The sequence below is a fragment of the Epinephelus lanceolatus genome, chromosome 14 (genome assembly GCF_041903045.1).
Source record: "Epinephelus lanceolatus isolate andai-2023 chromosome 14, ASM4190304v1, whole genome shotgun sequence".
In the NCBI taxonomy this organism is placed as follows: Eukaryota; Metazoa; Chordata; class Actinopteri; order Perciformes; family Serranidae; genus Epinephelus; species Epinephelus lanceolatus.
Genome location: NC_135747.1, coordinates 32,853,831 through 32,876,017, shown reverse-complemented (window position 1 = coordinate 32,876,017; position 22,187 = coordinate 32,853,831). Strand labels below are relative to the sequence as shown.

The following is a 22,187-nucleotide window of genomic DNA, read 5'->3' as shown; positions in this document are numbered from 1 at the left end:
ACGTACTTGTGAGTAACTCTGTGTTTTGAGTTATTATTTGCTAATTATTGTTAGTAAAGAGCAGTGTTCTAAACATTCAGGTTGCAGCACTGACTATCCAAGGTCCTAATATTAATATTGTTTGCTGTCTGGCTGAAGTGTCTCTGTACTCAACCAAAGATCTTTTGTCAGGGGGACGCTCCACTCTGTAACACGCTGTACAATCAGAGTGAACGAGTGTTTCTGTTCCTCCAACAGCTTCAACACAGTGATACATCCTCTCTCTAGGGGATTGTGTCATGTTAGTTTCTGGAGTCACATTCTCCCTCATTCATATCACATCAGTTGTTTAACTAACTAGTACAGTGCCTGTTCAAAACGTGCCTGTTCGGAAAGGGCCGATTGCTTGGCGAGGCAGCTGTATTTGTATAGCACATTTCATACACAATGGCGATTTGAAGTGCTTTACAGAGCAATAAAATATAAAACAAAAAAGATACAGAAAAAAGTAAAGAGAGAAAAAAAGATCTAAAAGGTCAAATTGATTAGTAAATGATATACAATAAAAAAAGTAACCAAGAGGTGCAAAGATTAAACAATTATTTAAAATGATTTCAAATTCAGTTTAAAGATAGGTTTGCAGTCATTAAATAGGGAATGTTTTTAGCTTTGACTTTAAAATGTTCAGAGTCGGGGCTGTCTAACATCATCTGGGAGGTTACTCCAGGTTTGTGCTGCATGACAACAAAACGCTGCTTCACCATGTTTTGTTCTGGCTCTTGGGACTCTGTCGGCCGGCCCCTGATGTCCTCAGGGTCCTAGAAGGTTCATATGTCACAAGTTCATATGTCAGAGATAGATTTGGGCGCTGAGCCACAGAGTGATTTATACACAAGCAGCAAGATTTTGAAATCAACTCTCTGAGTGACAGGTGATCAGTGTGAGGATTTTAGAGCTGGAGTAATGTGGTCATATTTCAGAGACACTTTTTGAGGCCACAAATGCAACTGCAAATGATAATGTGTGTGTGACATGTTCACTATATCAACTAGATTCTGTTTATATGAAATAACATTTATTATTTAGCATATTAAATAAACCCACTGAGCAGAGACTGAAGCAACAGCGGACAGACACACAGTGACCCTGGCATATGGACGCTGGCCTCTGCGGGTGGAAGAGGGGCGGGTGGTTTTGCGTTTTTGGTATTTGATAGCAGGAGGGGAGCCTATTTCACAGAGAGGAGGGAGTTAATCAGCTATCATCATATATAACTATTAACTGATGGGTCTGTCCCCTCTGAGTCCTTCACAGCTGTTTACTTTATATTTTATACTGTGGGAGGTGCTGGATTGTTTGTTTTACTGCTGATATTATTTATTGTTATTGTTTATCATGTGTTGACGGAGCAGCAGCTTAACCTCTGGCTTTTGTCATTTAATTTCCTCTGAATAGAGACACTGAGGAATCCGTGTATCCGTCCTCTACCTTTAGAGCAACTTGTTTAAATGTGACATCTTTAGCATACTGGCATGGCCCATAATTGCGGCAAAATCCAAATAAAAAAAAAAGTTTTTGAACAATAGATTAAACGGTGCTCCATTGTGCTTCATTAAATGGTCAGACAAATTCAAAAAAATTAAAAAGTATTGGTAACAGCCACGCTTAAATCTGGGTGGATAAATATATTTCCTTTAATCTGGATGGATTTAAATATATTTCTGATGATTAAAGTGGATTAATATCTCATTAAGGAGTTTGTTTTTACATGTACAGATGTTTGTCCACCTGCTATGACATGAGTCTGAAGCTGATTTGATTTTCAAAATAAAAGCCTTTTTTTATGTCAAGTACACAAGCAGCCAACAGTTATTTTCATTATCAAGTAATCTGGTTGATTATTCTTTTTCATTGCATTGCTTTATTGATAAAATATCAGAAAAAAAGTGAAAACCGTCAATCTTAACTTCCCAAGTTGTTGTCTTTATATCTTATTTTGTATCTAATTTATTCAGTTTATAATGATATAAAACAAATAAAACAGAAAGGTGCAAATTCTCATATTTTAGAAGCTGGAAGCAGCAAACATTTTGAATTTTGCTTTATAATTGACTTCACTATTATTTGATTAAAGAGAGTCGAGGTGACATCAGAACGTCTGAGGTCTGTTCCATAAGTAAGAAAACCCAATTTTAACTACACCAAAAACTAAAGCTGAGTTCAGACCAATGATTTGCGACGAGACAAAACCATTTTAGAACGTTGCCTGGAAAAGTTGCAGCTCAACTCATGGCGATGATGGCGTCACCTTCAACTCAGCTGGTCAAATCGCCGTTGGCTTAAAGTCAACCTACTTTAGATGAAACTGGATATGTTTCCATGGAAACCTCACATCCTGTAGTCCAGCAGTGCGTCTAAATTTTGCTTTCACTTGCCTCTACAGCAGCTGCTCCTCTAATCCAACAATCTGATCAGTTCTGATTGATCTGACCACAAACTGTAACGGATCACTTCTCCACCCTACTCAAGAAGAGTGCTGTGCTGCGTTCACGGACCTGCAGAAACTATTGAATTTAGAGAATGGCCACAGAATAATCACAAAGGGACATACACACACAGATTGATGATGATGATTTTTTGGTTGTAGTACCGCCATCAGCCACGGGGACAAACTATCAACAGGCAGACTCTTGGACTGTATCATAGATAACGTGTGTGTGCATGTGTGTGTGCCTGTTATGTAACTCTGCATGTACTGTCTGAGCTCTGCTGACATCATCCTCAGAGGATTGAATGATTAATCTCATATCAACCAGTCAGGTTTCAGTATCCTCCCTGATTACACTGATTGATTAACAGGTGCTTCTGCACTGTACGTTCTGCTGATCAATGGATTAGTGATTAATACAGGTAATGACATTATGTAATGTGAGCACAGGTGAACTAGTGGCCCTGTGTATTCATATTTCTCTGACTGACAAGAGGGGGGTGGACAAAATAATGTGAACACCTCCTGTTTGCAGCCTCAGTATTAGTAATGTTATTCACAAAATTAATTATTATTATTACAAATAATATGGTTGTTCACAGACATAAAAAAGTATGCACTGTCACTAACAGTGAGCAGTTATCTTGAAATATTATCAGCATTATTAATAAAGTCAGGTGCGTGTTGTGTTCAGGTGCTGTGTGTTGACTCTACCTCTCTCCATGCAGGTGAGGCATGCGTGCCGGAGCCAGGTGTGATGCTGCTGCAGGACGTGTTTGCAGTGAAGGTGAAGCGGCGGCGAGCAGCGGGCCAGCAGTCGGGGGGACCTGTGCTCGGCATAGCTCTGTTCTGCTGCAGGAGGAAAGGGAGGAGGCTGGAGGAGGAGACGCTGCACCTCCACAATGCTTCTGCAGAGCACACACACACCTGGTACAACACCCTGAAGGAGCTGCTCACAGGTAACACGCTCAGATGGTCATGCTGTATGAAGAGAGAGAGAGACAAAATATATTCAAGTGTGAGTTTTACACATTTCCGAGGTTGTTCATTTACAACAGGTGAGAGTCATCATTTTTCATTGACTGATCCTAATTTGGATGAAACCACTTTTTTAGCCCTACAGCAGTTTAGCAGAACATTAATTCACCACAAAATGTGATAGAGGGAGGATTTCCAAATGTTTGATTTCTGTCTCCTCCTGTCAAAAAATGTTGTGAAGTTGCTTTGGACAAAAGCTTTTTACAAATGTATGTAACAAATGCTACGTTTGGATGCTTTTAGGACCATAAACCAAGTAAAATGGCCAACTTGTGGGGGGTGGGGGTCGATGAACTGACCCTTGAACCACAGATATCTAACTTCAGGCCCAGTTCGGAGCCTCCTTAGCCTCACATGGAGTCTATGTTAATGTGATGGGCTCATTAAGAAAAACAAATCCAGGCTGATGGTATGACTGACTGAAGCTGTTGTGTGTGTTACATAAGAGCTGAGATACGCTGGAAACATGACTCAGAACATCTATGAGAGTGATACTCTAAGACGATTACACACACTGCTGAGTAATACTATTATTATTAGCGCTACCTGTCATTGTATTCATTCACCTGTCCATCGGATGAATGGACATATTAAAGCAGCGGTCAACTGGTCCAGTCACGAGGCTTCCTTAGTCATTAGTTCAAGGTCCACACAGTTTAATATATTCAGCGTCATACTTGCATTTGCCCATGTCCTGGAGCTACTTTGTTGTCTCCGTCATGTAGCTGTCCATTCATTCATTAATTTATTCATTCATTCATTCATTCCTCAGTGGTGAATTCTGCTGACTTTGGTGATCCACTGACTTTTCCCTCTAGCGCCACCGTGAGGTTGATATTTTGGGTGTTAAGTCAAATGTCTCAACAACCACTGGATGGACTGCCAAGGAATTTGGTACAGTAATAACCTTGGTTATCCCTTAACATTTCCTCCAATCTGACATTTTCAATAATACTGTAATAGTACTCCATTGTTTAGTGCAAGTCATAAACATCCAACAGCTCTGGTTAGCAGTTGGCCAACTAATCAGTCTGAACCAGTTTTTATATTTTACTTCCATGGGCAGTATTAGAAAAGGTTTCTCCTATGTGTAGCCCTTAAGCCGGCCACACATGACCAGTAGTAAAACTCCTTTGTGCTGGTTGTGCAATTGTTTTCCTACGAGGAGAGCATTGGCGCCCAATGAGGTGGAAGTGCGTCACACCAAGCACTGCAGTCAGAGTTCAAATTATTTCAACTTTGTTTGACGCTGAGCTTTCAAAGCTCAAACTATGAGATAACCGCTGTATGTGACATAGGCAGAAGCAAGTAGCGACCATAGAAGAAGACAGTAGCGCCACATTTAAGCAGGGGTGGTAGAAACTGATGAAAGACAAACTCATCTTCTTCCCCAAATTCTATAACACAGCATTAAAAACATATCACGACCTCGCCAGGAAGAGTAAAGCATGGTGAAATGTCACCAGTCAGAGGCTACTAGAGTTGTGACTTGGCATATAGTTTGCAAACGTAGCTAAATCCAGTGTTAAAGTCAGCTGAGGTGTTTATGTACATTAGGTATGACACTGTGATTAGGGCTATGCTTTGTATCATTAGTATCTTTTCTAACTTACAATTCCATCTATCCATTCATTTTCAACTGCTTATCCAAAGTTGGGTCATCTGGGATGTTAGAGCTCCTCACCCTATCTCTAAGGCTGAGCCCAGCCACTTTTCTGAGGAAACTCATTTCAGCCGCTTGTATCCGCGACTTCATTCTTTTAGTTATTACCCAGAGCTCATGACCATAGGTGAGGGTTGAGACGTAGATGGACCAGTAAATCGAAAGCTTAACAGACGAAACAAAATGGTCTTCTTTTTCTTCTTCTTTGAAGTTTTAACCCAAACTAAACGGTCTGCAACAGTTGTTATTGACTATATGACGTCTACCTGCAAGTGTCTGCTCTATGTTTTGAGCCCTGCCACACAGTGAGTGAGGAGCAAGTTTCTTATCATGCGAAGATGCGCACACAAGGTAAACATGCCACGTCCGAGATTTAGCTAGCTGCTGTGCTAGCTCTGAGATTATAATTTCATTGTTATCAATTAGCCTGTTCATCACTCAGTTTAATGAGGTGAGTCACAGTTACATCAGACAGTAGAGCTAATCTGCTAATCCACCGGAACAAAGAGACACAGATTACACACACACACACACACACACACACACACACACAAATTCAGCAGTACTCAGTAGCGTGCTGTCAGCAATTGAATCAAGTTGTCTGCAGGAGAGATTAGCTACACGACCGTCTACACAAACATGAGTGTCCAGTTCACTTTAGGTTACGATGAAAGCCTCTAGAAACTGGAAACTTTAACTAAGAAGGCCGAATGTATGCAGACTTCCAAACATTACACCTGTATATGAAACCACGGGCATGAATCTGCTGCTATAACAGCCTCCGTGCTTCTGGTTTGAGACTTCATCACTAGCAGGGATTTACTTCCATTCAGCCACAAGAGCATTAGTGAGGGCCAGCATTGTTTGTGCATGGTAAGGTCTGGCTCTCAGTCGGTGACCACAAACATGAGATTGATCTCAAACTTTGCATATCAGTATGAGATAACTAAATAAATGTATTGCACAACATGTTATTTCAAGTCATGATAAAGGTTTAGTGTTTTGTTTCACTCCTAATGCTCGACTGATCTTTTTTATAGCTGAAGCAAATGCTGTTTTCAGCAAGACAAGCTTTGATAAACCCTAGGAATGGGTACCAAACTCTTTACTTTTAAGGGTGCTGACCAAATTACGTTGGTGCTACCCAGTAGTGATCCTCATTCAATCCATCTTTGCCAAATTGTGGTACCTGAGAGTGCATCTGGGTGATGCCAAGATGGAAGCCAGTCACAGAGCTCTGCGGAGCCACCAGGGTCAACTTCAGACAGGAGGAAGAAGTGAGCTAAAGCCAGGAGGCCGGCAAAGAAGTTCTGTTGGCCGCTCTGCTGGCTTCTCAGTGAGCCAAAACTATCGCCGTAGTGCCCATCTGTCGCAATAGTTTTGATGTCTGTTTGGTCTGTTTTCTTTTCTTTATTTTTTTTAGTAGTAGCCTCATATTAGTGCTAGACGAGCAGGCACACATACACACACACAAGTGGACAGACAGAGACAAAAGATTAGCTCTATATGTGATTAGAAAAGAGCAGAGGGGCACAATAGCTTTTTAGTCTACTACGTAAATAGTTATATGAGTAGGTGTCAATAGGACACTTCTTGATAACATGTTCACCACCAACAACTTTATACAGTGAGATTAGGTCAATGTTGTGCAGGTTAAAAGGTGGTAGCTAACTAAGCTTTATAAAAATCTCCCTCAGTTTCGTCTGCCATCAAATCTTTGTGCAGATTTCATGTTTTACTTGTTTCCCTATAACAACTACAGTGAATTCAGGCAACTTGTACCGACCAGCACTCGTTTAAATAAAGTTCTGGATGTTGCTTCACCCTGAGGTTCCCAGACGCCTGTTTCCCAGGTGCACTGTAGTGGGCGGTGCCTGGCTGACACTTAACACACAATAGAAATGTTAGAGCGCTGGGTGTGTATGGATTTAACTCGCACAAAACACACTTTACATTTCAGGTTTTCTGTGTCGACTGCAACAGAGACGTTACAAGCTCCTCCATAAATGAGGAGGTCAAAGGTCACGCACACACTACCATCTTCATGTCACCATGGCATCGGTCTGACATGTTATCGCTGGTCACCTGTCTGTCTGTCCGTCTGTCTGTCCGTCAAACCAGATTACCCATGAGGCCCTGCAGCAAAGTCATAACTTCTTTAAGTGTTTGTCTTCTTGCACACACATGAATGGCTCGCAGGTCGTGTGTCAGCTCGTGTGGTCACACTACACATCAAACTGTGATGGCTTTTGTGACTTTACACACCGAGGCGGAGGAGTCTGTGTGTGTGTGTGTGTGTGTGTGTGTGTGTGCAAGGTAAACAGTCAGCCACTCGGCTGCTGTGCGGACATTAAGCCTATTTTCCAGCCAGAGGTCAGCGTGAAAAGCACATTGTTGTTTGAATCGTGGCGTCGCAGAGCGGGCAGTCCCGCCGCTGCCGACACCACCGCCACTTCTTAACCTTCAGGTCCGAACATTCAGCTGCACAAAGGCAAGCAGGGAGCAGACACTTTCAGTTTCCAGTCTGTTTTTTTGCTGCGTGAAGCAGCTGCAGAACGCTGTGCGGAGAGTGAATGGCAGTCAGTGACAAAAGGCGAGCGGTGACGCTGTATAGAGTCCGTTTCCATACACCCGGTCAGACAGCGGGATGGATTGACTGCAGTTGTTTAACAGCACAACAGACTGACAGGCCGGCGGCGGCAGTGGAGCTCACAGGGACGGCCAGACTGAGCTCACCCAGGCCACCAGCGGCCGTCACGACTCCTCCCAAATCAATTGTCTTGTCAATCCAACGTCAGTTTTCTGCTTCCTTACAGAGCTGTAAGTTTGGGCTCACAGTCAGGAGTCGGCTGGTGCTGTAAGGTGTCTTAGGGTCAAAATGACGCCATCAACACACTGTGCAGCCAGTAGGACTTAGGTTCAATAACATTTTATCGAATCCAATTATAATAAAGGTTTTCCTTTAAACATTTGCATATCAAAAGGATAAAATAACTCTAACTCAGTGATGTCTAATAATGTTTTTCTTGGCTGAGAAGGCAGAAATATATTATATATGAAATTAAATGTACAGCATCTACCTATAATTGACCTTTTGCTAAGTCCCGCCCCTTTGTGATGGTCCAACAAACTGTCGGAGTAAGCATGGAGCCCACACTGTAACTAACAGCACTCCCTGAAGAAATATTATCATATTTTTGGAGAAATGAAAGAGTGATTCCAGAGAGAAGCAGACAGAGGGGTCTACAGTCTGTGTTTGAAGGATATATCCAGGATGTCAAACTGACTCAGCAGCAACAGGTTAAAAAGACAAAGATAGTTCGAAGCTAAAGCCGAACTATAGGCTACAGATCACAGTGTAAAAGTGAACCACCACATCACTGCTGATTGCCACAGAACACAATGAATATTAAGGGAAACTTTGCTGATATTGAACCAGCTGTGTGGCATCACAGTGTGTGCAGATGAACAGTGTTTGGCTTCGCCCCCGTGCTGCTGCCAGCACCCGGACTTTTACCGCCAGATGGGCAGGGATCTCCAGGGGAAGATACAAACTGTACAAACTGTACAGATTTCACTTCTCACATGTGACCAACACAACCTGCTGTATCAAACAGTGGGCACTGAGCTGTGTGTTGTTATAACACTCCTCTAGTTTGTCTCTGCTTTACTGCCACGTGTGTGTGTTTAGCTCTGTGTTACATATTAACCGGTATATCCATGAAGCCGGCGAGCGTCTCCATAGTGACACGAGGACAGAAACCTGCCTCTCTTTTTCATATTCAGGGTGAAGACTTTATTAGTTTGTCAAAAAACAAACTTTATTGTACAGCAGCACACACTCACACCCACCCACCCAGTTACTATACAGAGGGTATCAAACATCAAACCCTTTGACACCACTTTTATTTGACACTGTGATTTTAATGCAACCTGGCAACTCAAAGGCTGCTCAGGACAACACGGCAGTCAGTGTCAATAATTTTCTGCCATTTCACTAACTGAGTAAATTATATGTAAACTATCATTTCAGAGAATCTGATAAAACTGGATGTTTAAAGCCTTTAATTAATTACTTCTGTCCGCTGACCACAGATGCACCAAACTATCATCTGTTTTTATCAACAACATCCGGCAGCTTCAGCTTTCGGACCTCTGTCAGAAACTCAACACTTCTCCTTGACAACACTGGGATTGTTTACCATGGAAACGTTTTAGCAGCGCCATGACGACCTGCTGCTGGTCAGGCAGGGAGATGATCTGATGGATACTTGATCTCTCTGCATGTACCTGTCTGTCTTTCTCTTGAGAAAAATATCAACAAATTCAATGAGCTCATCTCCTTTGAGACTGTGTGCGTGTGTGTGCGTGTGTGTGTGTGTGTGTGTGTGAGAGAGAGAGAGAGCATCAGTCACGCATTGTCGCTTAAGGACTGAGAGGGAGTAATTTTAGGCATTCAGGATCACTATAGGACTAATAATAACAACATAATTTTTTTTTGGATAACAATGAACAATGATTCTGATAAACCTGGAGCGACATCACTTTTCTTGTGCTGCTTTCAGACGCCTTTCACAAGTATTTAAACCTTCGAACTCTGAGCTAATTAAAAACACGCGAAAAAAGACAATTAGATACTTATTAAGAAATGTTCCACAAATTGTTAAAAAAAATTAAGAGATTGAGAAAATTATTTTAAAAAGTTGGAGGGAAACTATATTTGTAATCATCATTACTATATATTTAAAATTATGCTACAGGACTATTATAGCCTAATTTTTAAGCTCTTTTTCCAGATCATTTCCTTGTTTGTTTTTAACTTTCTTGTCTGTCTTCCTTTCCTTTCTTAAGCAAATTGGTGCCGTTTCTTTCAAAAACATGGGGGGGGGGGCAATAAGCAACTTAGTAAGAAATGTCCCAGGAATTGCAATCTTTTTTTTTTTTTTTCTTTTTAAACTAGGACAACAAAAAAGCGAGGGAAAAACTATATTAGAATTATTATTATTACATGTTTAAAATTATGGTACAGAATTAATATACTTTTTAATCACTTTTTCCGGTTTGGTGGAGATTCTCAATCATCCAGGTCATGGTAATTGTAAGTGCTATATTGTAGGCGGCTGGACTTGTTTGCCTTTCTTGAAGACATTTTGCCTCTCATCCAAGAAGCTTCTTCAGTTCTACAGTACTGGTGCCCTTGCAACCCTGTGAAACAACAGAGCATATTTACCGTGCACCATATGAACAGTAAGGGCTCATTTATGCTCCCTTTACGTACGAAAATGTATACGTCCATTTCAAACGATGTTACCATCGCTGCCCACATACTTCCATGCGCCCTTTACGTTGGCATGGATGTTAAGCAATATATCCACCAGGAGGCAGCCTAGCGTCAAAAGTTTATGACAACAACAAACTTTAAAATAAACATGGCGACTGTGGAGGAGATATTGATAATGTACCTCTTGCATAAAAGATAAAAACAGAGGCAGCGTTGTAGGAGGCGGTGGTCGGTGAGGCCGTTAAATACATCGTGACTGGAGGATGGAGAATTCTTTTCTCTAGTAGCCTACTGCCGATGAGAGAAATTGAATTGTTATTTCTTCTTCATGTCTCACTAGAGCTACGTATCGGGTAGTGACAGCAACACTGCCCCCACGGTTCCCGGTGGTACTGCTCCGTTTGGCCCGTATCCGTAAGCTTTATGGAAACGTGCAGAAATACGGACGAAATGAACGCGGAGCACGGACAGAAGGCTCCGTCCATATCCAGATCCGTCTTTAACGTTGAGCATAAACGAGCCCTAACATGAACCGTCACGAAATGTTTCTGCTATAGAGCTCAGTGGTTAAAGAAAAATAAGGTTTGTTTTGGTCTCGCTCCCTTTTGACTTTAGCTGTTTGTTTACTTTCCTCACTTCTGTTTCTCTTCTTGTGCGCTGAGCTGAACTGACAATCAGAGTGATTTTATTCATTGCAGACGCCGACTGAACATGCTGAATCGGCCAAAAAGGGCCGATAGGAGCTGATCAGGGACAACAGTGTGAGACACACTGCACCAACTAGGGCGACAGACGCTCACCTATAGCCAACCATCGACAGGTGTGTCAGGGCCTGTAAAGTACCTTAACAGCCTCTATTAGCTGCTCCAGTGACTCTAATGTCAACATCAGGATGAGAGTTTCACATGCCATGCAATTTTTTTGAATTTTAGAGACAAAATTACATTGAGAGATAGATGGAGCCTTGGTGGTCAGCAGAGCTAGGCAGTGAGTGTGTTAAAAAGAGCGGCAATGAGAGAACAAAGTGAGTGAACAAGGGAGGTAAAACTTAATTTGCTTATTGTTTCGTCACAGTAGCGTAGAAATAGATATCGCTCTTAGCAGATTGTCCACTGTAGAGACATGTTTCAGTCTCCTTTTCCATCTCTGTGTCTTTATCTATTCATTCATTACATCGGCTCAAACAACAGGGTCAAAGAGAAACACATGACTGAGTCATCGGTTTTATTTGTGTGATGTTCATGGTTCTTCAGATGTGGTGGAAATGCAAACAGTAATGTGAACAAGGGACTTTTAGTTCCTGAGGTTAAGGACTCTGGCTCCATAGTTCCTGGAACTGTTTGGTCATAAATGGCTAATTGGTTTCTAGTTCACCCTGGATCCTAATGCTGACTTGGGACCTTATCCAACTTGGGTTGTTATATTGGGTCCCAAGTGCCATCTCAACCCCCATTTACATCCTGGATCCTAGTGTCATCCTGGGTCCTTAAGTACAAAGCAACTGCAAGCGTCTTTTACTGGTCTCAAGGAGGTGACTCTCATAAACCGGGGTGGAAATTCATGTTTAAGTCTGTAAATGCTGCAGTGGAGTCATGTTGGTGACAGTGAGGTTGGGTCTACATTTGTTTTTGGGGGGGGGGCGCTTTTGGTAATGGTGGGGGTCTAGCAAAGAGAAGAGGGGTGTTAGGGGAGCACCTCTCAGGAGCTCCTGAACCTGGTCAGAGCTATGGGGTGTGAGAGACGGCAGGAGGTGCACTGTGTGTCTGTGTGTGGGGTCATTAACAGGGCGAGGTCACAGCCTTCTGGGAGCAGATTATAGCAATGATCTGGATAATGGAGCTGCTGTGTGTGTGTGTGTGTGTGTGTGTGTGTATTGATCTGTGCTGGTCTACGGGGATTTATAATGCGGTCTCTAAATCTGCCTAATGATGGGCTGTACAGGGGGTCAGGGGTGTATGTGTGTGTGTGTGTGGTTACATGGTATTGACTGCAAACTACAGACACACACACACACACACTGTCTACCAGTGTTGGTGATGTAAACAATATGCTGAATATTTTGCATCACAGGCCTCCTCCATGTTAGAGCAGTATACAGGTGTCTACTCTTACAAGTACAGGCTGAACTTAATCCATCCAGTATTTTTCTGGGTTTTTGAATTGAGGGACCAAACAACAGTCCAAGACCTAAAGATATTAAGTGTTATGTAAAGTATTTCATACAGTGGTATGAAATAAAGAACTGGAACCAAAGGAGTTCTGGCAAATCAACATCATCATTTTACTACGCTACCAGTTTATTGAGTTAGCCAGTAAGTGATTAATCACAAAAAAATACACAGTGATTAGTGTTTACACTAATCAAACGAATTGTGTTCAAGTGTACTTGAATATGGGCCCGGGTCCCTGATGTTAAAGATTTGTAAGAGTCTGCAGCTGTGCTAGCTGCTCTATAAGGCTCTATTTAGGCACAGCAAAGCTTTGAGCAAAATGCTAATGTCAGCATACATACTTCTAATGACATTCTCATCAGCATCATCTGAAGTCTTTCGGGCTAATTGGTGAATGTTAGCATGCTAACGTGATGACTGTTATACCTGTTAACATCAGCATGTTAGCACGTCTTTAGTTTTGCTGGTGATTGGTCATAAACCAATGTGTTGGATCAGCTAAATTAAACATTTGACCTGATTATGGTGCTAAGAAGTTAAATTTGCTAAAGTCATTGTGTTTCATTACAGAGTCCAGCAGGCGTCCCAGGTATCTCAAGGTGTTCATCAACCCCAGCAGCCACAAGAAGGAGGCCGTTCACATCTACAGAGAACACGTGGCTCCGCTCTTCAAGATGGCTGACATCCGCACTGACATCACCGGTCAGTCCATCCACCTGTTTATTTATTTGTTGATCATCTTTCCAGTAAACAATAATAACAGTTATTAAATTTGAGACTGATTTTTGGGTGATGTCACACCTCACGTGTTGTTATAAAATTATATGTAAGTGCAGCAGAACTGTGGTTTTAATAGTTTTAAATGTCCCTCCTTTATTATTGATATGAGATAAATCAGTGTGTGTGTGTGTGTGTGTGTGTGTGTGTGTGTGTGTGTGTGTGTTTGTGGAGGAGGAGGTCCAAAGGTCAGAGTTAATGGCAGTCTCTGGTCGCTAGGTAACCTGATACAGGGGGCGGAGCTTAGCCCATCTGTTGTGACAGGGGGACAACCTACTCCTCTCCTCCTTTCTCCTCTCCTCTTGTTTCCTGTATTCTCCTCGCCTCCTGTCCTGATCTCCTTTTTGTTTCCTCCCCCTCCTCTTTACTCCATTTGCTCTCCTCTCATCTCTTCTCCTTGTTTCCTCTCCGTATTTCTTCTCATCTTTTCTCCTTGACCCTTCTTCTTGCCTCCTCTCTTTATCTTCTCTTTTTTCCTTGTTTCCTCCATCTTCTCTTTTCCCTTCTTTTCCCTTCTTATCTCCTCTTTCCCTTCTCCTCTCCTCTCCTCTCCCCTTCTCTTTATCTCTTTTTTCTTCTTTCCTCATCTTTTCTTTTCTCTCCTCATCTCCTCTTCTCTCCTAGTTGTCTCTCATCTCCTCTCCTTGTTTCCCCTCTTCTGCCCTCTCCTCCTCCTCATACCTCCTCCTCTCGTTTCCTCCCCTCTCCTCCTCCTCATATCTTCTCCTCTCGTTTCCTCCCCTCTCCTCCTCCTCCTCCTATCTTGTCCTCTCCTCCTCTCAGCAGATGGTGTGATATCCGTTGTCCCACTTTTTTTTGGCAGCCATCGAACACACACTTGCGTACATGTGACCACACACATACATGAACACTCTATCTCTGTCCATCTAAATGTCTCTCCATCTGTTTCTCTCTCCTTTCCCCCTCTCTGCTCCTGCATGTCTCTCTCCTGCTGTCTGTCTCTCCTCCTGTCTGTCTGTCTCCTCCTGTCTCTCCCTCCAGTGACGGAGAGGAAGGGTCATGCTCTCTCAGTGATGAAGGAATGCAAGCTGGATGAATATGATGGGTTAGTTGTGTCTCTGTCTCACCTCTTTCTATAAATTTAATTTATTATGGAAAATTCTGCATAAAATATTCTGATGTTATTCTTTCATATGAGGTAGGTCATGATGTTCATAGTCTTTAGTACTACAAGTGATCTCCTGCACTCAGTACAGCTGATATTTATAATAATATAGACCCCTTTAGAGCAGATGTCACAATGACATCAGTTTATTGGCTGGAGCCAAAACCTGCCTCTCCACCACAGGGCTGTAGGCTACACAGGAGTCTTAAAATGTCGTCTTGTTGTGTTATTGGGAGCCAGAATAGTGAATCATTATATTGATGGATTGTTTCACCCCTACTTATCAATAGTAGATGTAACTTTGTCTTAGATAACTACTTTGTCTGGGGTTGATTAAATCTTCCCCAATTCGATCCCAGTGTTATTATCACTGACAGAAATGGTGGAGAAAAACATGAATATAAGACACAAGTTGTATGAAACTGTAAGATTCCTTTAATTAAAATAAAGTTTAAGTTGCAAAAGTAAAAGCCCGGTGTTTACATTAACGCTGAAAGTACTCGAACTGTGACATCATCCTTCCATAACAGTCACTCTGAACTGAACCAGATAATTAAACAGCAGTTTACCGTCAGAGGCTGACACTAAAGCACACTGACCCAGATTGATTACACACACACACACACACACACACACGCAGACAGATGAGATCAAACACAACCTGCTGACTGCTCTAACTTCACTGATAAAGTGAAAGTAATATTTTTTGCCTCTGAGATAAATAATACAACAATAATAACTACGAGTACAAAAGCGATAATCAATCTCTCATCACTATCTATGGCCTGTGTGTGTGTGTGTGTGTGTGTGTGCGTGTGTGTGTGTGTGTGTTGTTCGTGTGCATTCACGTACGTGTGTCTCAGCAGCTTTTGTGCTCAATCCTCATAAAGCTTAATGTGCTTAGAGAAGATTAGCTCAGCATTGCTAAGCTAGCTGCTGTGTGTGTGTGTGTGTGTGTGTGTGTGTGTGTGTGTGTGAGGCTGCTCTGGTGAGGATTTGGTTGAAACCTACATTTGCCAATTAGGCTAGCTGTCACCGTGGCGACCGGAGCTTCAGGTAATCCCATACACAGGAGGAGGGGGAGGGGGCGGAGTTTGTTTACTTCACATTTATAGCAAACACGAACTCTGAAGATGAAACTTATTCTTTTTAATGAGCTCCTGAAAACACTGAAAAAACCTGTCAGCGGTCAATATGATCAGTACTAATCTCTTACCACTACTACTTATATTAATAATAATAATACACGACCAAAAACTCTCCGTTACTCGCATAAAATCTCATAAAAGTGACCTAATATGCAACAAAATTTATACAAAAATGAGAGAAAAGTAAATGCACATCTGCAGGTACAAACCATAACTGAATGTTTTCTTACTCAATCGTCCACATGTCTGTTGTTATCAGTTTCAGGATTGCAGACAGGATTTTTTAGAGTCCAAATACCCCTAACAGAACCCTAAGAAACCCACTAATAAATGCTTGAGTAGCCACCTGCTGGACTCTGTGTTAAATGTTGTATTTTTGTCCAAATAAAACTGTCTATAAAACAAATAAATCAGTCTAATATTAGCAGAGGTTTAATTTAAATCAGGATCTGTGTGTAAACAAGCAGACTGTGAATGTGACACCCAGTGGCAGTGTGACATACATGACCCAGCCCTAGTCAGTGCTATTGTTAGTAAGGAAATATTCAGCAATAGTCTGTGGAGGAGCCATGCCCTCTACTGGATGACCATGAACCTGAGGACACCTCCTGTTAATGCCACCAAAAATTAGTGTTTGCTGGATTCCCTGTCTGCCATCAGGAGCTAAGATTAGTGAAGAGTCTCTTAAACGTAACAGTGAAAGTCCAGACCATTGTTTTATGCTGCAGAGACACAAGTTGTTTTCTACCTTTTTGTCTGTCTGTCTGTCTGTCTGTCTGTCTGTCTGTCTGTCAGGGTGGTGTGTGTAGGTGGAGATGGCTCGGTGGCGGAGCTATGTCACGCTCTGGTCCTCAGGGCTCAGCTGGATGCTGATTCTCCAGAGAAACCAGTAAAACCAGTGCTGCCGCTTGGAATAATTCCTGCTGGTGAGAGACAGGAAACACCCCCATTTAGATCCACACACTATAGACCAGCACTGCACAGAAACACACACAGTAGATCCACATTATGTAGGAACTACCAACCCTCTATCTGTCTGTCCATCTTTACAGGTTCCACAGATGTTGTTTCCTGTTCTGTTCATGGAGTCAGAGATCCAGTCACTGCAGCCCTGCACATCATCCTGGGTAGGTTCTACCTGCTCTATATCTATGTTATGATTATCAAGAGTGGATTCTACCTGCTCCAGATCTATAGTCAGATTGTCTTAGGTAGGTTCTATCTGTTCTTTCTTTTACAGTTACGTTTACCCGTTGGGTGTAGTTGCGCTTACCCGTTCTACATTCATAGTCACAGGGTCCAGGGTAGGTTCTACTGTACTTGTTCTGTGTTTATACTTTTGTTGTCCTGGGTGGACTGAGGGGACCTACTTGTTCTTCCTTGGTGGATTCTACCTTCCCTAGATCAACAGCTGCATAGTCCTGGGTGGCATCCACCTATTCTTGCTCTGTAGACTAATTGTCCAGGGTGAGTTCTAATTTAATTCAATTCAACAGAACTTTATTTATCCCAAAGGGAATTCTTGTGCCAGAGAATGCTTCAATTACAGTAACAACAATTAATATTTTCAAACCAGTAACAACCAGAACAATCAGTGGCTTCCCCAGGTCAGGGTCACACACTGGACCCAGTTTTTAAAACATCCATACACCCATCCATTTTCAATCACTTACCCGAAGCCGGGTTGCAGGGGCAGCAGGCCGAGCAAAGTGCTTCAGACGTCCCTCTCCCCAGCAACACTTTCCAGCTCCTCCTGGGGGACCCCAAGGTGTTCTCAGGCCAGATGAGATATGTAATCCCTCCAGCATGTTCTGGGTCTGCCCCGGAGCCTCCTACCAGTTGGACATGCCCACAACACCTCCAACCAGAGGCGCCCAGGAGGCATCCTGATCAGATGCCTGAACCACCTCAACTCACTTTCAACGCGGAGAAGCAGCGACTCTACTCTGAGCTCCCTCCTAATGTCCGAGCTCCTTGGCGGCAGTAGCTCAGTCCATAGGGACTTGGGTTGGGAACCGGAGGGTCGCCTGTTCAAGTCCCCGTCCGGACCACATATGGAGCATGGACTGGTGGCTGGAGAGGTGCCGATTCACCTCCTGGGCACTGCCGAGGTGCCCTTGAGCAAGGCACCGAACCCCCCAACTGCTCGGGCACCTGACCAAGGCAGCCCCCTCACTCTGACATCTCTCCACTTTGTGCATGTATAGGTCCTGTTTGGCCATGTGTGTGTCTTTCGTACTTGTGTGTTAATGACAAAAGAGTGAAAAAGTTGAATTTCCCCTTAGGGGGATTAATAAAGTATAAAAATTAAAAATTAATTAAATTAATTAAAAATTAAAAAAATTAATCATATGTGTATAATAACAGTAGAAGTATGACTAATGACTAATGATGGCAGCAACAGCAGCAGGAGGCATCTGGCAGGACCACGGCAGCAGCACAACCACACACGTCACGCTGTCCAGGCACCGCTGCGATATGAGTTAATCTGAGAGACAGTGGAGCACAAAAGCTCCGGAGAAGAAGCCGAGTTAGTGACATGCAGTACAGCTGAGTTAGCAAGATGCAGTAATAGGATACGAGAGAGAGAGAGAGAAGGAGAGAAGGTGCTCGGTGTATTATAGGGGGGTCCTCTGGCAGACTAGGCCTAAGTCAGCCTAACTAGGGGCTGGTACAGGGCAAGCCTGAGCCAGCCCTAACTATAAGCTTTATCAAAGAGGAAAGTCTTAAGTCTAGTCTTAAATGTGGAGACGGTGTCTGCCTCCCGGACCGTAACAGGAAGATGATTCCACAGGAGAGGAGCCTGATAGCTGAAGGCTCTGGCTCCTGATCTACTTTTGGAGACTTTAGGGACCACGAGTAACCCTGCGTTCTCAGAGCGCAGTGTTCTGGTGGGATAATAAGGCACTATGAGCTCTCTAAGATATGATGGAGCTTGACCATTTAGAGCTTTATAAGTTAACAGTAGGATTTTAAATTCAATTCTGGATTTTACAGGGAGCCAGTGCAGAGAAGCTAAAACAGGAGAAATATGATCTCGTTTCTTAGTTCCTGTTAGTACACGTGCTGCTGCATTCTAAATTAGCTGGAGAGTTTTTAAGGACTTACTAGAGCTACCTGATAATAGAGTTACAGTAATCCAGTCTAGAGGTAACAAAAGCGTGGACCGATTTTTCTGCATCTTTTTGGGTCAGGATAGGCCTAATTTTCGCAATATTATGCAGATGAAAAAATGCAGTCCGGGAGGTTTGTTTTAAATGAGAATTAAAAGACAAATCTTGATCAAATAAAGTTTTGTCTTTCGGCTCAGATCTCTCTTCACCACAACAGCCAAACACAGCGCCTACAACAAACTGCCAATCTTAGGCTCCATTCTACCCTCACTCATGAACAAGACCCCGAGATACTTGAACTTCCTTGCTTGGGGCAGTAACTCTCCTCCAACCAGGAGGGGGCAATCCACCATTTTCCAGCTAAGAACCATGGCCTCACACTTGGAGGTGCTTACTCTCATCCTGACTGCTTCAAAACAATATTCAAAATATACAAGCCATAATTATATTTGTCCTAAAATCTATAGTTGGCTAATCCTGGAAGTTTTCTACCTGGTGTAGATCTACAGTTACATTGTCCTGGGGGGGATTGTAAGTGTTCTAGATCTATGATTACTTCTACATGGTGGGTTCTGCTTCCTCTAGATCTACTGTATATCCACATAATCCCAGATAAGCTCTACCTGTTCTAGATTTTTCTTCCCATCATACTGGGTGGGTTCTACCTGTTCCAGATCTACAGGCATGTTGTCCTGGATGTCTTCATCTACTGTCACATCATTCTTTACCTGTTATAAAACTATACTCGTGTTATCATCAGTGGATTCTACCTGATATAGGTCTGTTGTCACCTCCCCATTGTCGTTTCATTTTAATTAATTGCGAGCGACTCACAAGGAGCCAATCAGAAGCTTGTATTCATGTTGGATTTTGCTGTGATTGGCTGATGGTCACTCAGACTGTTTAAGAACAAACAAACCTACAGACAGACGGTGAGACAGGACACTCGAGGCGGCAGACAGACAGACAGATGTCTAACAGCAGGATCAGTTTCACTCTAAATCACAGGTTTACTCTGCTCACTATAGCCCCGCCCCCTCCATCTCTCAGGGAAACCTGCTGACCAATCAACTGTCAGCAGGGTTAGGCTGCGGTGTTTGAATGACAGGTTGTGGTGAGATGGTGGTTAATTAACGCTAATTAACACTGGGAGCTGTGTGTGTGTGTGTGTGTCTGTGTCTGTGTCTGTGTGTGTGTGTGTGTGTGTGTGTGACAGATGGGAGTATTCAGTGGCACATATGAGACTAATTCCTGGACAATAGAAAACAGTTAATAACTTCCCAGGCAGGAAGCTGTTCCCATGTACACTCAGTGACAACAGGTGAGTTCAGATGTGTTCCCGACACGGCCAAGGTGAACATACCTGAACTCAAGTCTGTACGGTGCACATCAGGTCACAGCCAGTTAGCTTTCCCTTTTGGGGTCATTCTTCCTTCGTTGCTCTTTGCCTTCTTCCCATATTTTTTAAAAGTAATCAATTTCAAGCAAATCAATTTGGAACGAGAAACTTCAACATAATAACATAATGCTTTTTAGTCCATACATTAAACTCTATAGTATATTTATTACCTGCTGGTCAAAAAACATAATTGGTTGTGCCTTTAAGAAGCGCTCCAGGTTTGATCTCACTGACACACTGACTGTGAGACTGAGCATCTCACACACACACTCACACACACACACACACACACGCACACACACTAATAACATGCCATATGGAGAGGAAATCAGATTCTATCCAGAGAGAAAGACAGGCGGTCAGTCAGACAGATAGGTGGGAAGACAACAGTTCAGTAGGTTACAGCAGGTATGTGGCCAGATGGCATGGTGTGTGTGTGTGTGTGTGTGTGTGTGTGCGTGTGTGTGTGAAGCATCTTACTGAATGGTCTTGATGGTGAAATCAGGGCGATGGAGTCGATTGTATTTTCATTCCAGTTACTTCAATGGTGCTGCGTTCAGAGGCTGTGGGAAAATAAACAGCAAAAAAAAAATCATAGTAGAAGGTCAGCTTACTGAATTTTTTTCAGCCTCATTTCATGGGCTCTGTCAGCTGATGGACGGAGTTTGATAGTTTAAGGGACTGAGAAGTTTCATGTGTTTCTGTTGGCTCAACAGAAGAATCTGTCGAATCATTTAAAGTTATTTAAATTCATCTTCTTGCTTTGGAAAACATTGAAAGTGACAGATTGTCTTTTAATCTTCACTTTCACTGAGAGACACATTTGTCCTAAATCTGCTTAAAGTGTCTTCTTGACTCTGCGGCTTCAGAGACTGGTCAGACTGGACTGATATATCAGCCAGAGACCGGTCACTCTACTGCAGTCTGATTCCACTGAAGTTTAGACATATTAACACACACACATATACATGCACACTCTTCGCCCCGACCTCTTTCTGTCACCCATATTTGGAGTACTGCTTCTCATGAATATTAATGAGACCCTCACCATACGACCACTTGGCCCTCTGACAGGCTGTGTGTGTGTGTGTGTGTGTGTGTGTTGAGTTTTCCTGATAAATATTCATAATTGAAAATAATCTCTCATCAGTGCTTCGTCTCTCTGTCTGTCTTCAGGTCACCTGCAGCAGGTCGACATGTGCAGCTTCTCGTCTCTCGGTCAGTTGGTGCGTTTCGGTTTCTCCGCCATGTTCGGCTTTGGTGGGCGGAGCTTAGCACGGGCAGAGAAGAAGAGGTGGATGCCTTCATCGCGGCGACGAGAATACGCTCTGGTGAAGACGCTGGCTAGGCTGAGGTAAAACACACACATATATAAACATTTACACGTACTTCTAGATTTTTGAAATGTCATTGGATTGCTAGGATCAAAGAACGTTAGTGAAATTAGTCATTTTGCAGGCACTTGTTTTGTGGGCCTCACGATGAGGAAGATCTACGTAAATTTGTATCCAGGAAGACAAACGTTTTCGGCTTCATGTGCCACTGGCCAACTTAAATAGGAATGAAGGATGCTGCTCCTATGCTGTATCCAGCTCTCTTTATACATCCATGATACATCCTCACAGAGCTGCTAGAATGGCTGCAGACTCTGATTCTGGTTTCTAATTTCTTCTTCTCCTCTGTCTTCCTCAGACCCGAGGACTGTCAGCTGTCTTTTCTACCAGCGAAGAAATCAAACAGGTCAGAGTCACACACAACATTGGCACTGAGGGAAATTATCCAGTACGTGGTTGTTTCCAGGCTCTTTACCAGATTATTGACCTGAGCGGGGCGTCTTCATAGACAAGCATCATGTATGTGTTTATAAATGTCTGTGTGTCCTGTTGACTTAAAATAAACACACCTGTCTGTCACGTTTCATCTCGTCTTTCTCAGAGATCAGCATCAGGACCAGGACCCAGATTCAGGTGAGACTCCTCCGTCTTTAGATGGACACTTGTGGAC

At 42.9% G+C, this 22,187-nt stretch overlaps 1 protein-coding gene and 1 long non-coding RNA gene across 2 annotated transcripts in view; one reads left to right on the top strand and one right to left on the bottom strand.

Moving 5' to 3' along the window:
- The window catches only part of cerkl (CERK like autophagy regulator), a 33,468-nt gene that overhangs the window by 6,609 nt on the left and 4,672 nt on the right, over nucleotides 1-22,187 (top strand). Inside the window, exons 3-10 of the mRNA XM_033617152.2 lie at nucleotides 3,196-3,426; nucleotides 13,191-13,322; nucleotides 14,400-14,463; nucleotides 16,467-16,597; nucleotides 16,724-16,798; nucleotides 21,360-21,537; nucleotides 21,876-21,923; nucleotides 22,119-22,150. Of these exons, the coding sequence (XP_033473043.1) occupies nucleotides 3,196-3,426; nucleotides 13,191-13,322; nucleotides 14,400-14,463; nucleotides 16,467-16,597; nucleotides 16,724-16,798; nucleotides 21,360-21,537; nucleotides 21,876-21,923; nucleotides 22,119-22,150 (891 nt within the window). The remainder of the gene's footprint in view (nucleotides 1-3,195; nucleotides 3,427-13,190; nucleotides 13,323-14,399; nucleotides 14,464-16,466; nucleotides 16,598-16,723; nucleotides 16,799-21,359; nucleotides 21,538-21,875; nucleotides 21,924-22,118; nucleotides 22,151-22,187) is intronic.
- On the bottom strand, nucleotides 1,884-22,180 carry LOC144466870 (uncharacterized). The gene is made up of 4 exons (XR_013493286.1): nucleotides 22,087-22,180; nucleotides 21,365-21,532; nucleotides 20,664-20,746; nucleotides 1,884-3,448 (listed from the first exon to the last, which is right to left on the bottom strand). It is a non-coding gene; the product is annotated as an uncharacterized LOC144466870 (long non-coding RNA).